Source organism: Zosterops lateralis, assembly GCF_965231275.1.
Source record: "Zosterops lateralis genome assembly, chromosome: 32".
NCBI classification, from domain to species: Eukaryota; Metazoa; Chordata; class Aves; order Passeriformes; family Zosteropidae; genus Zosterops; species Zosterops lateralis.
The window spans coordinates 2,088,075-2,100,484 of NC_139792.1; the positions used below are offsets into that span (position 1 = coordinate 2,088,075).

The 12,410-nt window shown below is 53.7% G+C and overlaps 1 protein-coding gene across 1 annotated transcript in view; it reads right to left on the reverse strand.

Moving 5' to 3' along the window:
• The window catches only part of R3HDM2 (R3H domain containing 2), a 41,258-nt gene that overhangs the window by 6,433 nt on the left and 22,415 nt on the right, over positions 1-12,410 (reverse strand). Inside the window, exons 9-15 of the mRNA XM_083880996.1 lie at positions 11,936-12,044; positions 10,769-10,864; positions 9,890-9,921; positions 6,840-7,072; positions 3,196-3,365; positions 1,284-1,373; positions 469-711 (exon numbers count right to left, since the gene is read on the reverse strand). Of these exons, the coding sequence (XP_083737122.1) occupies positions 469-711; positions 1,284-1,373; positions 3,196-3,365; positions 6,840-7,072; positions 9,890-9,921; positions 10,769-10,864; positions 11,936-12,044 (973 nt within the window). The remainder of the gene's footprint in view (positions 1-468; positions 712-1,283; positions 1,374-3,195; positions 3,366-6,839; positions 7,073-9,889; positions 9,922-10,768; positions 10,865-11,935; positions 12,045-12,410) is intronic.

Here is a 12,410-nt window from a genome sequence, read left to right on the forward strand (position 1 = left end):
GGCCTGGCTTCTGCCGAAGGGAACCACCCAGGGCTTTGGCTCTGGCCAGCTGATGGCTCCTCGGGGAACCGCAGCCCCTTCCCGCGCCTCCCAGCCTCCTCCTCCAAGCCTTTCCCAGCACAGTAGTGCAAGAGCACAGTAGGAACAACTCTCCTCACAGCTCAGGGGACAGTCCTAGAGGTCATAAAGCCCTGCAGGACCCCAAAGAGAGCTTAGAGGTGTCAGCCCTGAGTCCGGCCACTGTCCCTCCCCCACTGCTGAGAGCCAGGAGTGGCCCAGGGGGTCCCAGGAAAGAGCCTCGTGGGCTCAGAGGGACACGGGGATCATCCTGTGCCTAATGGGAGAGTGAGACCCAGAGCCTGGCCCCCTGTGGATGAATCCATCACCAACTAGCAGCAGAAAAAGAGGGACCCGTTCCCCAGCAGCCCCTGGCCTGCCAGCTCTGGGGATGTCCCCTCGTGTCCTTACTTGCTGGGGAGGCTGAATGTAGCCCTGGGGCTGCAGCACCTGCTGAGTGGGGGCCGTGTGCCCCGAGGCGGAGTAGCTGGAGGTGGGAATGGGCTGCCCAGGGGTTGCCATGATGAATCCTGTCTGCTGAGGGTGCTGGGAGATGAGGGATGACTGGAACATCGCCGAGGAAGGATCCGGGGCCTCCGTGGAGCCCTGTCGGCTGAGGCTGATCTGCCCGAAGGGGCTGCTGAGCTCGTCGGCCTGGAGGGGGATAAGGGGAAGGATGGAGGAGGACGGCACGTGGGACAAGAGCAGGTAGGACACAGCTCTGCTGGTAAATGCAGACCCCTTCTCCCTGCTCTGGGAGAAGCTCCCCCCAAAAGGCCCCCAGACATGAGCCACAGACCCAGAGCAGGACAGGGGGACATGCGAGCTGAGGGGGCCGAATGCTGAGCAGATGTTGGGGACACGTGGGGTCCCAGCCAGGCAGGGGTGACTCCAGCCCAGCAGCCACATCCCATGGGGGACAGCATTCCCAAAAGACCCCCGTGGAGACAACACAGGGGCTTAGCTGAGCCCACAGGGCAGCTACGGCCCCCAGACCCCACAAGCATTGCTGAGGAGCTCTGGGCTTAAAATTTGCTCTTCCCAGGCTTTTCCCAAGACCACCAGTCCAGCAGTGCTGGTCCCGTGGCCTCAGGCATTGCAGAGCTCCGTGAATCCCAACCCCAGGGGGTCAGTGTCCGGGACATACCTGATCAGCACAAGCTCACACAACACAAACACAGCACAGAGCACAACAGACAGTGCAGAAGAGGAACTGGGGTTTATACCAGGTTGTACTGCTGGGGTGGAGAGACTGGCAAGAGGACTTGGGGGCAGGAGCTTGGAGAGTACGGAACAGGCTGCAGCGCCGGGACCGGCTACGACCAGCAGAGAAGGGAATGGAGAGAGATTGGGAGGGGAAGGGAAGGAGGGAGGGAAGGAAAAGGCAAGGAGGGCAAGGAAGGTAAGGAAGGAAAAGGAAGGAAAAGGAAGGAAAAGGAAGGAAAAGGAAGGAAAAGGAAGGAAAAGGAAGGAAAAGGAAGGGAAAGGAAGGGAAAAGGAAGGAAAGGAAGGAAGGAGAAAAAGAAGGAACAACAAGGTTAGTCAAGTGAGCCAACTGCAAACACAGAGGGGCGTTGCAGGGGTTGGGAAGCACAGAAACCATTCCAGGGCATCATCCATCCCATCAGACACAGCCCAGCCGGAGGCTCTGCGGAGCTGGGGAGGAGTGACCTGCCCCAAAGCAGCTCTTGCCTGGCAGGAAGAGTGACACCAGTTCACCAGGGCCAGCAGCAGCAGGAGAGCCACGTCTCCCAGCACAACCCTTGTGTCTCTCCTATTTCCAGTGTTCCCTACAGCGTTCCTTGGCCATTCCTGTACACTCACCTTCCACAGGGACTGTTACTTTGTCACCTGGAGCAGCTGCTTTATGACAACCCCTCACTAAAACCCACACACCGTGCTTTGGGCACCGACCCAGTGATGGTCAGTGCTGGATGGGGGGGTTTGATCCTTTGATTTGATCTTTGGTGACATAGAAGGGACATGGGCACAGGGATGGTGCATTTCCAGAGCCTTCACCAACAGTCAAACACCTGAAATCAGTTTTTCCAGGATCTAAACCCTTGGATGAGACAGCAGAAGATACAAACTGAAATCTCAGCACAATCCAGTGATCCTGCATGAGATCCCACCCAGGAACTCTGCTATTCCAGCTCCAGACAGACACTCCAGGGAGACAGCTCATTCCTTGAGGCTCCACAAACAGACCTACAACCCTGGAGTCACTCCAGGGCCCAAGAATTACCAGCTCCCTCCTCTCCTACAGCTGGGAACAGCCAGCAAGGAGCTGCTCCTGTTGCCTGCAGTAAAAGCTTTTCCAGGAGGTTCTTCCCTCCTCTCAGTCCAGTCTAGTGAAAACACTGAGAATCATGGAACAGCCCAGGTTGGGACCTGGGGACCTCAGAAGAACACCTTGTCCAACTTTTTAAGGGAAAGGGAGCCTTGGTATGATTATCCAGCAACCTCCCTGCCCTGCTGCATCTTGAACCCTTCCAGTGTAACTCCAGTAGCTCTTTGCTGTAGAGTGAGTCCAAGATGATGCTAAAGGATCCTTATGGAGCAGGCTGAGATCCAGCACCAATGGAGGACAGGAAGGTGCCATGGATACCCCCACACCACATGAATTTGCTCCCCTAAACCCTATGCTGGGATTGTTCCCCCTCCTGCAGCAGGATGGGACTGGGCTGTGGTTGGTCACAGCCCCAGGAGCAGAACAAGGACACAGGAATGTCACCCATCGGTGCCTCCTGGAGGGTTCCAGCCCTGGAAACAGTGTGGGACATGAAACATCCCTTGGCTTTAACTCAGGGATGGATGGTCTGGAGAATACACCCAGATTTGCTCCAGGACTTCAGAAGACCCATCCTGGGGACCTCAAATCCAACACCCATTCGGGATGGTCCTGAGGGGAACTGGTTCCAGTTTGCCACTTATCCAAGGGCTACAGACCCTTTTCCAGGAGGGCTGCTGGCCCAGCAGAGCTGGCAAGGTGGGATATCCCACAGAATCACCCAGGCACAGCAAAGCCCAGTGGGACAGTGAGTGTGGGGACCCCTCAAACCCCGATGTAAACCCAGAGCACCCCGGGATTCCTCTGGCCCTCCCTTCCCCCCTACCTGTGCACCCTGTGGGACTCACCTGGGACATCATGGGGCTGCTCATGGCCGGCTGCTGCTGGGCTGGGGGGAGGCCGGGGGCCTGTGGGGGCGGCTGTGGGGGCGGCTGTGGGGCCGTGCAGGGCAGGAGGCCACGGCTGGGCTGCGAGGATGGGGACTGGCTGCAGGCCTCAGGGGCACCTAGCACCAAACCTGCAACAGAGAGAAGCATGGAGGCATGGATGCAGGAGAAAAGGGGAGGGCACAGAGGGGATACTGTCACCACTGGAGCTTCCATGAGGATAAAAAGGCACAGTTTTGTTTCTGCTTGAAGCAAAGCGAGGTGCTGACATTGCAGGGGGTTGTACCTCCCTCCTCTCCATGGCCAGGTGCACACACTGTCCTGCCTAGTGGTCCCCAAATTCCTCAGCATCTCCTGGCTCCAGTTCCAGCCCAGTGGTCCCCAAATCCCTCTGCAGCTCCTGACCTCTGCCTGGTGGTCCCCAAATCCCTCTGCAGCTCCTGACCTCTGCCTGGTGATCCCCAAATCCCTCTGCAGCTCCTGACCTCTGCCTGGTGGTCCCCAAATCCCTCTGCAGCTCCTGGCTCCAGTTCCAGCCCACTGGTCCCCAAATCTCTCTGCAGCTCCTGGCTCTGAACTTTAAAGCCGATCCCAGGATCTCCTCTGCCCCACTCACAGGGAAGAGGAATCTGGCTGCCAACAGCAGCACCTGCCAGGTGGAGGCTCTTCACCAGGGATCCCAAAACCAGGGAGCTGCCAGGTACAGCTGTGTCAGCTCAGGATCATGAGAGTCTGTGGAAAGGAGCTGGAGAGGTGTTCCCAGTCTCAGCTCAGGTCTGGGCACAGCCTCACCTGGACACAAACACTGTCATGACCTGCCTGGAACAGAGGGAATGGCAGGATCCCATTCCACAGCCTCACAGAGCCCCTTTTCTCCCAGGAAAAAAGGCTGGGAGATGGCAGGTTGAAAGCAATCCCTTCCCATGGCAGAAAAAGCTGGGAAAGAGCAAGATCCACACTGCTGGCACCCAGCTGGGAAGTGTCTCCTCAGTATTCTGGTCTTACTTCCAGAAATAAAAGGGTTGTGCAACTATTGCTCAATGCCCAGTAGCTGCTGTTTAACCAATTCTGCCTCTGATCTCCCACATTTCCACAGCAGATCTCCAGGGATTCTGCTGAGGAGCTCTGACAGCAGCCACATGCTGCAAAGGAGGGAATATTCCACTGCCAGCTGCTCAAGGACTGGATGGGAAAAAAAGAGTCCCTGAGTCCCAAGCACTTCCACCCCCATGGAATAAACATGAGGATATGGAAGAAGGTGGGCTTGGTGTTTTTTTCCCCTCAAGTGACAATTCCTTTGCATTTTTTTTCCCCTTTCTCCCAAGATGTTTCTAATCACTTGCCATTACATAAAGCCTGGAAAGCAACTGTTCTGATCCCAGGGGGGACCTGGAGGGAAAATTACAGGAAGAGCCAAAAAGCAGCTTCTCTCTCACTCTGCTCAGCACAGGCTGGGACAGATCTTCAAGTGCTCCCAGCACTCCATGAATCAGTCCTGGAGGTGGCTGCAGCTCCCAGAGCGAGCACAGGGCTGGGGATGGGAACGGGATCCTGGGAGGCACCGTGGGCACCTCTAAACTGGGAGATGAAGGTGTGGTGTCAGGCTGGGTGCTGAAAGGATTCTTGTTATTGCCTACAAGCACCAATCTGGCTCTCCTGCTCACAAAAATGATGGTCCTCAAGGGTTTGGGACCTGCTGCTGACCAGTGGGAACAGAGGACAGTGGGCTAACACCAGGTTTTGCTCACTGACACCACACAGCCACCAGCAGCTACCCCTCAGCTGCCCCAGGTATTAAATGGGAGCAAAACCTGGGCTGCCTCCTCCACAAACACCTTTCAGGTGTTTGAACCAAGCAGCTGGTTGAAATGAAAGGATTCTGCTCCTCCCTGACTGAGGGGAGGTGTCCTGGATGTGCCCACCCAGCACACACATCCCTTGGGAAGCTGCTGCCAGAACAGGCCACCTGTGACACCCCAGGGGAACATCCCCTGTGCTCTGTGGTGCCTGGATGGAGAAGAAAAGGCTGAGCTGAAGCAGCAGAAGCACTTAGGATCCTAATTCTTTTTGGCTTCAGCCAAATTCCCCTTGGCTCCCAGCAGCTCTGGAGCTCAAGCCTGAAGTTTAAGTTCAGGAGGAGTTCAGTGAATCACTGAGAGAGAAGAACATCGTGGGCAGATGACAATTACAGAGTCCTTGACAAGGTAACTGCATGTCTGATGAGACTAAGGGGTGACACTTTTCCTGGCCCTCCTCCTTGGAAAGCAAGACACAGTGCCAGGAGGTTCATCCTGTGGATCCTGAGGGCTGGGAGAGATTTTGGGAGCAGAAGGGAATGACACCACTTGGGGCACAGCAGAGGAGAGAAAAAACAACACAAACTGGGAGTTTGACTGCAGGGGCTGGGAGCAAACCCTGTCCTTTGCCCCAGGTAACTCTGCTGAAGGGATGGGAGAGGTGATGGTGAGTTCTGAAAAAGTGGGTGATGAACCAAGTGGCACATCCATGGCAGGACACCAAGATCCTGGTGTCACCCACGTCCTGTTTTAACCAGAGCATCACAAGCTCCAGTTCTTTAGCTCAAAATCTGCCAGGTGCCCTTGGGCAGGCAAAGAGCTCCAGTTCTTTAGCCCAAAATCTTTCTATCAAGTGTCCTTTGGCAGGGAAAGAGCTCCAGTTCTTTATCTCAAAACCTGTCTGTCAGGTGCCCTTTGGCAAGGAAAAAACTCCAGTTCTTTAGCCCAGAATTTGTCTGCCAGGTGTCCTTTGGCAAGGAAGGAGCTCCAGTTCTTTAGCCCAAAATCTTTGTACTAAGTGCCCTTTGGCAGGGGAAAAGCTCCAGTTCTTTAGCCTAAAACCCATCTGCCAGGTGCCCTTTGGCAGGGAAAGAGCTCCAGTTCTTCAGCCCAAAATCCTTTTACCAGGTGTCCTTTGGCAAGGAGGGAGCTCCAGTTCTTTAGCCCAAGTGCCTTCTACCAAGTGCTTTTTGGTAGGAAAAAAGCTCCAATTCTTTAGCCCAAAACTTGTTGCAGGGAAAGAACTCCAGTTCTTCAACCCAAAATTTGTCTGCCAGGTGCCCTTTGGTAGGGAAAGAACTCCAGTTCTTTAGCCCAAAATCTTTTTACAAGGTGTCCTTTGGTAGGGAAAAAGCTCCAATTCTTTAACACAAAATCCTTCTACCAAGTGCCCTTTGGAAGGAAAAAAGCTCCAGTTCTTTAGCCCAAAATCTTTTTACCAGGTGTCCTTTGGCAAGGAAGGAGCTGCAGTTCTTTAGCCCAAAATCTTTGTACTAAGTGCCCTTTGGCAGGGAAAAAACTCCAGTTCTTTAGCCTAAAACCCATCTGCCAGGTGCCCTTTGGCAGGCAAAGAGCTCCAGTTCTTTAGCCCAAAATCTTTGTACTAAGTGCCCTTTGGCAGGGAAAAAACTCCAGTTCTTAGCCCAAATCTTTCTACCAAGCACCCTTTGGTAGGAAAAAAGCTCCAATTCTTTAGCTCAAAATCCATCTGCAGCCCAAAACTTGCGGCAGGGAAAGAACTCCAGTTCTTCAACCCACAACCTGCCAGTGAGACGCCCTTTCCCTCCTGGCTGGAAAGCAGCACCGTACCTGCCCGTGACGTCCTGCTGGCAGTGCTGCCCTTGCTGCTCCCGATGCTGTCCCCCCGGGTGAGGATGGAGATGCCACTGAAGCTGCTGGCTTTGGTGACGGGCGGCCGCAGGTTGCGGATGGAGCCGTCCGAGTCCGTGCTGCTCCAGGGCCGCGGCTCCAGGGATTTGATCTCGCTCTCGGTGCTGCTCTGGCGGCTGCCCGAGGCCCGGCTCAGCCCCTCCCGGTTGCCCCTGTGGGGATCAGAGGAGTCAAACTGGGCTCCTGTCGCCCTGATTTTTCAGATTTCTGGTGTTTTACGTTTCTGTGCTGGAGTTTTTCAGGCATTGTAACATAAACAAGGAATGGTGTTTTGTAAATTATGCGTTCCTTCTTGTGGAAAGGATAAATTGATGGACTTCTAGCTTGACCAGTGGGGTCAGAGAGGTGTCAACCTCATCCCCCAATCACTAGTCAAAGTCCAAACCCTATTTAAACCCAAAACCCAAAATAAACCTCCTTTCTTGTCTCACAACTGGACAGTGTGAGTGTCCTTCTTTCGTGTCCCGTCCTGGTTGCCCCTGCAGGGATCAGAGGAGTCAAACTGGGCTCCTGTCGCCCTGATTTTTCAGCTTTCTGGTGTTTTGCATTTCTGTGCTGGAGTTTCATAAACGAGGAATGATGTTTTGTAAATTATGCGTTCCTTCTTGTGGGAAGGATGAATTGATGGACTTCTAGCTTGACCAGTGGGGTCAGAGAGGTGTCAATGTTGTCCCCCAATTGCTAGTCAAAGTCCCTATTTAAACCCAAACCCCAAAATAAACCTCCTCCTTGTCTAACAACTGGACAGTGTGAGTGTCCTTCTTTCGTGTCTGTCCCGGTTGCCCCTGCAGGGATCAGAGGAGTCAAACTGGGGTCCAGGGAAGGGACAGTGGCAGAGCTGCTGGTGCTGCACCAGTACAGCCAGTGCAGGGTGGTGGGGACAGTCAGCAGCTGGGTTTGGGACACTTTTGGGAGAGTCTGACAGCAAAAACCTCCCTGAGGCACAGCAGCTTTTTGTGCTGACCCAGCCACTGTGGTGACAGCCAGCTCCTGGCCCCTTCCCCAGCCTGGGAATCTTTTAACCAGGTGCCCTTTGGCAGGCAAAGAACTCCAGTTTTTTAGCACAAAATCTTTTAACCAGGTGCCCTTTGGCAGGGAAAGACTGCCAGTTCTTTAGCCCAAAATCTGTCTGCCAGGTGCCCTTTGGTAGGGAAAAAGTTCCAGTTCTTTAGTCCAGAATTTGTCTGGCAGGTGCCCTTTGGTAGGTAAAAAGCTCCAGTTCTTTAGTCCAGAATTTGTCTGGCAGGTGCCCTTTGGCAGGGGAAAAGCTCCAGTTCTTTAGCCCAAAACCCATCTGCCAGGTGCCCTTTGGCAGGGAAAGAGACCCCAACAGGGTCAGCAAAAGCTCCTGTGCTGAAGACCTCCCCATCTCAGAACAGGGGGCTTTTAAAGGTCTGGAGACAAGGCTAATGGAGATCTTGGAGACCACCTCCCACTCCAGCCCTGCTGAGGATTTCTGCCCACCCAGGTCTGTTCACCCAAAGTTGTGGCTGCCCCATCCCTTGGAAATGTCCAAGGCTGGGTTGGAGCAATCTGGGATAGTGGAAGGTGTCTCTGCTCAAGGCAGGGAGGTGGAAAGGGATGAGTTTTAAAGTCCCTTGCAACCCAAACCATTCCAGGATTCTGGGCTATCACCAGCCCAGAACTGTGCCCTCACTGACCACCTTCCCCTAGCCCAGACCAGCTCAGGGATATCAGCACATCACCCCAGGCAGTGAGCCTGGCCCATCAGCACAGTTGGGAGTGGGTACCCAGGCTTTCCCTGGGGAGGGATGGTGAGGAGGAGCAGCTGAGTGTGGCTCAGAAAAAAGAGGCCTGGAAGGAACTCCCTGAGGTGATGTCCTGGGATGCTGGGAGCATGTGAGAGCCAGAAATGCATCTCTTGGAAAGCAGAACAATGGTTATGTCCCTAGAGGGCTCAAAATGGTCCTGAGGCTCTCTTCCCCCTCTCATCCAGGAGAACCGCAAAGCAGAGTAACCGAGTTCCTCAGGGCCTGGGCACCACAGCCAGGGAAGCTCTTGGCACAGCCCTGGCTGCAGCTCAGCTCCCAGAACTGCAGCCACATCATCAGCGGGGTTTTTGCTCCATTCTGGGGGAGTTTTACTCCAATCTCACGGATCTGAGAACTGTCCTTGCTGTCCTGAAGAGCCCTGACACAGGCAGACCCCAGGACACAGCCCCTGTGACTGTGCTGAGGACACTGTGTTTTCCAGGACAGCCTGGTGAGGCAGCTGATGGGCCAAGGAGAGGGACAAAGCTGCTCCTGCCTGGCTCAGATCCTCCTGTCCTGTCCCACACAGAGATGCCCCATCTCTAGAGCTTTGGCTGGGAGAGCAGAGCCAGCAGGGATGAGGCTCTGTCCCTTTTCATCCCGTTCTTTGCCCCCACACCTCGGCAGCCGGGGCTGTGCCGGGTGACTCATCGGCCTCGCTCCAAGCCTTTCATCCATGGGAAAACTGCTTAATGAGAAAATGCTGCTCAAACGTGTTCCCAGCGCCCTCAGCAGCTCCTGTGGCTGAGATGGAGCCTGAGACACTTCACTGTCACCATTAAGTCATCCAGCCTTGATAATCAGGGATTAGGGACAACCCTGCCTGATCCTAATGTTATCCTGGTGCTGTAAGGGCAGGGATTTCCTATCCCTTTGGGGAACAAGAGGTGGAATGGTTTGAAAACTGCTGGAATTCCTCCCCGCCCTTCCCACCCTCCTTTTTAATTGAAGAATCAGCCAAAAAAGGTCATGAAATTGATGTTGCAAAGGAAACACCTTCAGTAACTCCATGAGCAACTGTGCATGGGGGGATTCAGCAGGACAGGGCACAAAATAAATCACACAGAGATCCCTACAAATCTGCCTGTCTGTGAGAGCTACAAGCAAAGCTGTCTGAGAGAGTCTGAGGAGGGAAAAGCACAATTTTAGAGTCATGCAGGGCTTTGAAGACCCCGGGGGCTGCAGGGCAGCACTCACCTGCTGTCTGTGAGGTATCCGTTCTGGCCAGACTGGGAGCAGGAACACGGAGATGGGGAGGAAAGAAAAGAGACACTTAATAACTCTGAAAGAACAAACCCAGGGGGTTCCAAAGGGTGGGGCTGGGACACAGAGTGTGTTGAGGTGTGGTGTTGAGCCCCCTGCACACCAGCTCCCTGTGGATCTCCATCCAGGCCCTTTCCTGATCCCTGAGATCTCTCAGATCTGAGTCCTCAGCTCCCTCCTCCACTGAGCAGGGATTGCAGGAAGCAATAACCAAGCTGGACACTTCATGGGACAGACAATAAACACCCTGCCCAATTCCTCCTGGGAATGCTCAAATTCCTCCTAGGAAGGCCCAAATTCCTCCTAGGAATGCTCAATTCCTTCTAGGAAGGCCCAAATTCCTCCTAGGAAGGCCCAAATTCCTCCTGGGAATGCCCAAAATCCTCTTAGAAAGGCTTAAATTTCTCCTGGAAAGGTAGAGCCCTGCACTGCTGGGTCAGAAGGTGGAAGCTGCAGCACTGGGAAGAAACTGGGAGATGCAGCTGTTGCTCCCTTTGGGGCAGGAAATGGTTTTCTGATCACTCAAAAAATGCCACTGCATAAGCTTATAATCTTTTGTGCAGCAAGGAACAGGACTGCATCCATTCCTCCCTGAAATTTTAGGGAAGGAGCAGATTCGAGGTACAGGTGTGGGTTCTCCACCCCACTATCCCAGACATCTTTGTTGGGAGCTGGAATTCACTGGCACATCCCCAAAATTCTGGGAGATTGGTAGAAAAAGCATCGACAAGATCTGACCTCTTGGCACATTCAAGGCCACCTTCTGCCCCAAAGCTCCAGGAGGATCCTGGCAGGTGAGTGATCCAAACTTACCTCTCGTGCAAATATCCGCTCCCTGACCCGCTGATATTCCTCCTCTCGCTCTTCTATGGATTTGCTCCTTCTCCCATCCTGCAAGGGGAGTCTGATCTGAAGGGACAAACACAGCTCAGGGGTCAGCAGTTGCCAGCGGGAGCAGTCAGCTGCTGGGAGTTTTGGGTAGGATGTGGATTATGTGGTGTCTGGACACAGTGATCCAACCTCTACCTTTGGACCGACCTTCGGGACACCTGAGTCCAGGGATGGACATCCCAGAGGTGCCAGGATGTTCATCTCTGGATGTTCCCAAGCACAACCACCCTGCTTGAGCTCTGCCTGGGCCAGAGATCAGGAATATCACCATCAATCATCCAGGGGGAAAAGCTAAAGGTATTTTATTTTATATTTGGAGTATGTGCCAAAGCTCCTGCTCCCTTGTGGATTCTGTGTGCAGCCACATCCCTGAGTGCCACCACAAACTGGGATTGACTGCAATGATCAGCTTCTCACACTGAGTTAAATCCAGGAAACAAATCCCACAGCACAGGACAGCACTGGGGTGATGTGATTCTGGGTTTAGATGGGAAAAAAAATTCATCCCTGTGAGGGTGGGGAGGCCGTAGCACAGGGTGCCCAGAGAAGCTGTGGCTGCCCCTGACACCCTGGAAGAGTCCAAGTACAGGTTGGATGGGGCTTGGAGCAACCTGGGATAGTGGAAGGTGTCCCTGTCCATGGCAGGGATGGAACTGGATGAGCTTTAAGGTGTTTTCCATCTCAAACCATTCCATGTTTCTATAAAGATGGGAGCTACAAGACCCCGAGATCCCTGGGGATGGGCATGACTGGCTGCAAGCCTTGGGAAGAGAGAGGGGAAAGCAACACTCAGCTGAGGGTTATCCCCAAAGAGACCTTGGCAAAAGGCTCCACCTTTAAGCCTGGCCTAACCCCAGGCTGATTTTAGGGTATGGAGAAGTACACCCATAGTACCCACACCAATTCTTCATCCATTTCCATAACATTTGGAAAAGTTTTTATGTAATTCAGATGCTGCTGCTTGGGGTGGGGTGGGAGCTTCTATTAAATGTTACTTCAGGAAACCCAAGAGAGAATTTAGAGTTGTCCTTGTGACCAGTGACATGTGACTTTCCCAAAGGCTGCAGATGCCCCACTGCCACCCCTCACCTGGTTGTCATCCCGATCCATGCTGGTGTCATCCCGTTTCAGGATAAACCTCTGCGGGAACTCTGCGTTCTTCTCATCCTTGATGTGCTCGGAGAACCTCTGCTCGGGGCTGCAAGAAAACCAGCCCTTGTTAGGAGGGGAAAAACGGGGCCCAGAACATGCCAAGATGTTTGTTGTGTGAGATTTCAGCTCTGGCTGGTAGCAACAAGAGCTCCTGTCCCTTCTGCGGGAACTATGGAGAGCCAGGCAGGGCTGGAAGGAAAAGATTCTTCGCTATTCCTTCATTCCATGACTCTGATTCTTCTAGAGAGGGATCTCCTTCTCTTATGAGACAAAAAATAAAATGTGGTGTGGAGCCCACCCTGCTACACAGCATTACTGGACTGTAGGGAAGGGAAAAAGGGGAAAGGAAAGGAAAGGAAAGGAAGGAAAGGAAAGGAAAGGAAAGGAAAGGAAAGGGAAAGGAAAGGAAAAG